The 4,405-nt window shown below is 48.8% G+C and overlaps 1 protein-coding gene across 1 annotated transcript in view; it reads left to right on the forward strand.

Moving 5' to 3' along the window:
• Nucleotides 1–4,405, forward strand: part of LOC130585789 (adhesion G-protein coupled receptor D1-like) — a 22,260-nt gene that overhangs the window by 11,434 nt on the left and 6,421 nt on the right. Inside the window, 3 exon segments of the mRNA XM_057386417.1 lie at nucleotides 805–869; nucleotides 1,521–1,673; nucleotides 3,802–3,903. Coding sequence (XP_057242400.1) covers nucleotides 805–869; nucleotides 1,521–1,673; nucleotides 3,802–3,903 — 320 coding nt within the window.

The raw sequence follows: 4,405 nt of genomic DNA on the forward strand, positions 1-4,405 counted from the left end.
CTGGTTCTGTTCAAACCTGGGATCCCCAAGAGCTCAATCACAGCGCCATTTCCACCTCTGCTCTTTCATTTGAGGGCTCCTCACTTTTGCTGCAAGCAGTGGATATATTTCCACTGGCTTTGAATATGTTTGAGATATTCAGATTTTACAGATTTTCCAATGTGCAAAAGCCTTTCTGCATTGCCTTCATGGGTGTGATTTTATTTGGCACTCAGACAAGGCAGACTCCAGATGTGAGTGAACATCAGCGTTTGGAGATCAGAGCTGAGCCTTGAGCATCGTTATTTCCAGTGTCCCAATGTTCCAGTCCCAGATTGTCACACAGAMAGAGATAAAACAGATCTTACATCAAACTGTCAGAACTGCCCATAGATCATCATTTGTTTCTGAGAAGACACTGGATTTAAAAAAAAAAATCCCTGAAGAATTTCTCTACAGGTTGGGGAAAGGGCTGGTGAAGAAAGATTGATGTCAATGTTTTTACTGTGCAGTTGTTTTTGATTGAGATACAACTGGAAACTTCTGTTTGCAAACAAAGATTGACATATGTGAGATTTAAACTACTGCAATGCTCATCAGTATAAAGATGATGGAATAAGATYGATGAGAGAATCAGAAAATKAAATGTTTTAAACAAGGCTGTGTAGCTGCAGCACTGCAAATAAGTAAAATCCACAAACAGTAAATCTGTTACCTTGAGTTAGAACTGGCTCAGCCTGACGTGGGAACATCTATATAAAAATATGTATCTGAWATGCAAAACTCAGATTTGTTAACGCTGTCATTTGTTTTGTGTTTCCCCAGGTGTGCAAGTTCTGCTCTCTTCAACACTTCCCTGGTCTCTGATGACAACCACTGCAAAACCCGTGGTAGGACAGTCCTGAGAGCTCCTGTCCATAGGGTCAGAACGGGAGCACCAAGGAGATTCATTGTTAAAGAAAATATTTTCTATATTGAATCTGTCTATCTCTCTCTCTATCTCTCCACCTATCTATCTCTATTTATCTCTCTCTCTATCTCCATGTACCCACCCGCCTCCCCCTCTCCTTCCCTTCCCTGTGGTTTCTGGGTGTCTGCAGCACCCCGGGATCCCTGTTGGGGTGAAGCACCAGGGGCTGCTGGCTGTGGGGGATCCCGGTGATTTCTGTAGGGGATCCCTGTGATGCTCTGTAGGATCCCTGTGATGCTCTGTAGGATCCCTGTGGTGCTCTATAGGATCCCTGTGATGCTCTATAGGATCCCTGTGATGCTCTGTAGGATCCCTGTGGTGCTCTGTACGATCCCTGTGATGCTCTATAGGATCCCTGTGATGCTCTGTAGGATCCCTGTGATGCTCTGTAGGATCCCTGTGATGCTCTGTAGGATCCCTGTGGTGCTCTGTAGGATCCCTGTGGTGCTCTGTAGGATCCCTGTGATGCTCTGTACAATTCCTGTGATGCTGTGTAGGATCCCTGTGGTGCTCTGTAGGATCCCTGTGATGCTCTATAGGATCTCTGCTGATGCTCTGTGTCTCTCTGCAGCTCCCCACCAACGCTTACCACCCCGTTATCTCCAGCYTGAGCCAGGACAGAGGTTCCCATTCCCCCAGCACCGTGCTGGGGCTCCTGCAGAACGTGTCCTTCAGCTTGCCCAACAAATCCCTGTCAGAAAGCACCGCCCTGAGCCTGACTGAGGTGAGTGTGGGGATGCTGACATTGCTGCAGAATCATCAATTCCCAAAGCAGCTTTGAGACTTTCTGCTCATTGCAGAAAATACGAACCGTGACGGGGTGTCGGGGTCAGGAATGGCCCCAAAGGTACCGGGGTGTCCAGGGGAGGATCCGCCCCAAAGGTACCGGGGTGAGGGAGGACCCTGCTCCGCTCTGCCATCCCCGCTCCTCTCAGGGTCACTCGTTATCCCTGTGTCCCTGGGGTCACTCGTTCTCTGTCCCTGGGGTCACTCATTGTCGCCTCTGTCCCCGGGGTCACTCGTTGTCCCTGTGTCCCGGGGTCACTCGTTATCCCTGTGTCCCTGGGGTCACTGGTTCTCTCTCTGTCCCGGGGTCACTCATTGTCGCCTCTGTCCCTGGGGTCACTCGTTGTCCCTGTGTCCCTGGGGTCACTCATTGTCGCCTCTGTCCCTGGGTCACAGCTGGGCTCGGCTCCTGGGCACACACAGCACCAATCTCGGGCTCAAGTGATGGATTGTATTTAAGCCAAGCCCAGAGGAGGCGGTTTGTGCAGTCTGAGCTGGGGACAGGGTCAGGTCCCGCTGCCATCGAGTTCTGCTGTAAATGACGGGATCCGTTCCCGATTGCAGAGCAGGAGCTGTCACCGCAGGGATTGCTCGGGGCTCGCTGCCGATTGCTCCTTTAAACCCGCGCCTAATTCCAGACTGACAAGGGCGCTTTACCCAGACAAACAATACAAATAACCCAGACAAACAATACAAATAAATGCTTCTGAAAGCGACAGGGACAATTGAGAGTTTGTGTTAAAAGCTTAGCATTTGCAAACTCGAAAGCTTGGATTTCACGGATCACAGTTTRATAGRCAGCRAAAGCCCTTCCAAAAAGCGCTAATWCATTGTTTCCTTTGTTTTGCTGAAAAATCGGTGTGGGCTGTGAATGGAAAATGGAACTCATCCTGTCAGACACCGTACCTGCTCCCCGCATCCTCCCAGTTGCTGTTTGCTTGCTGTTCAAGCTGTCTGACGCTGCTTTGTGTGCCGTGAGAGTGATTTGCAGACAGAAATTGGGACGTGATGATCTTTAGCAGAGCTATTTTGGGAAGYAAATACAAGACAGCCCCGATCATACACACACAGGGCTGTGCTGTTTGATTGATGCTGGGTTTGCATTGTCTGCCGCTAATTCCTGACTGACAGGCACCGAGCACACATGTGCTTTTCTGCAAAGTTATCTCTGCCCTGATTGCCACACGCCCCACAGCACAGGGAAATTTGATTTAAGCGATCTGCAATAAACTCTGTGATTACCGACGCACAYTTAGAATCAATCGCTTCTGACAAAGCTGACTGGGGTTTTGTTCTGTGGTGTCTTGCACACTTCACAGTGGAGCTTTGCTGTGTCCATTCCCCGAAGGCATTTCAGTAGATCAGTTTAAGCAGGAGACGTGGGGTTTTTTATTTAAATTTTCAGTGGAGTTTTCTGCACTGCCTTTTCTCCTCCTGTCAGGGCTCCCCAGGCTGGGGCTGTGCTGTGTGAGCCCTCGGACGGTGACTGTGCCATCCCTGAACTGTCCCAATCCTGAGCTGTCCCAATCCTGGACTGTCCCAACCCTGACTGTCCCTGTCCTGTGCTGTCCCATCCCTGGGCTATCCCATCCCTGGACTGTCCCAATCCTGGACTGTCCCAATCCTGTGCTGTCCCAATCCTGTGCTGTCCCAATCCTGTGCTGTCCCTGTCCTGTGCTATCCCTGTTCTGTTCTGTCCCTGCCCATGAAGAGGGTTTGGGATGGGATGATTTTTCCGGTCCCTTCCACCCCACACGGCTCTGTGGTTCCACTGGTGCYGTGTGATTTTCTCTGAAATGGAGGATGGGTTCAGCTGGGTCTCAGGGTCAGCGTTTGCTCAGCTCAGGGTGATGGCAGCACCCAGGGCTGTGCTTTTATAAAATCGTTCTGGCTTTGCCAAGTCCGTGCAGAGCATGGTGACAATGGGTGCTGGCAGCAGAGGTGGCTCTGTGACTCCAGTGGCAGTGGCTTTGTCACCCTCACAGGAACAGCAGGGAAATCCTGCCCTGCATCCTCACCAGGAGCTGCAGCTGATTAATAAATAATCCAGTTCTGTTTTCTTGTAGGCATTTTTAAAAGCCATTGAAGAGTTTATGCTGCTGTCCAAGTGGATTGATGGACCCGAGGTAAGACAAAGGCTCAGATTTGGGATTCACTTCAGCTGCATAACCTGACACGGATGACAACGGGACTGGCTGCCTGTTGTGATCCTTGCTGGGAGTTTYTGGCACTATGACTTTCTGATTTTATCATCTGTCACTGATGAAACACCTGCAGGCTGAATCCAGAAATTTCCTGYGTTTTTTGCCTGAATCTAAGAAAGAACAGATTTCAGAACAGACCCTTTTAAACAGACAGGAGAAGCTGAAGCCCAGGGAGGTCTCATTGAAGCATAAAATGCTTTTAAGACAAAATGATGTTTAATTGATTTAAGTTCTTAGCCTAAAATCCTTGATCATCTCTGGTGTAAATGGATTTCAGATAAAACAGATTTATTTTTCACTGAAACATGCATTTACTCTGAGATTTCTTGGACCAAGTTTCAAATTGGAGGGTTAAAGTAGCTTTTACACCGAGGATTGTTTTAATAAAGATGAAAGRAAGGCCAGACTGTGGGGTCTGAGCTTGTGCTGCAATCTGACACAATCTTTATGTATTGTCAAACAAATT

This window comes from Malurus melanocephalus, unplaced genomic scaffold (assembly GCF_030028575.1).
Source record: "Malurus melanocephalus ecotype Western Australia unplaced genomic scaffold, MMel_1.1 scaffold_963, whole genome shotgun sequence".
Lineage (NCBI taxonomy): Eukaryota > Metazoa > Chordata > Aves > Passeriformes > Maluridae > Malurus > Malurus melanocephalus.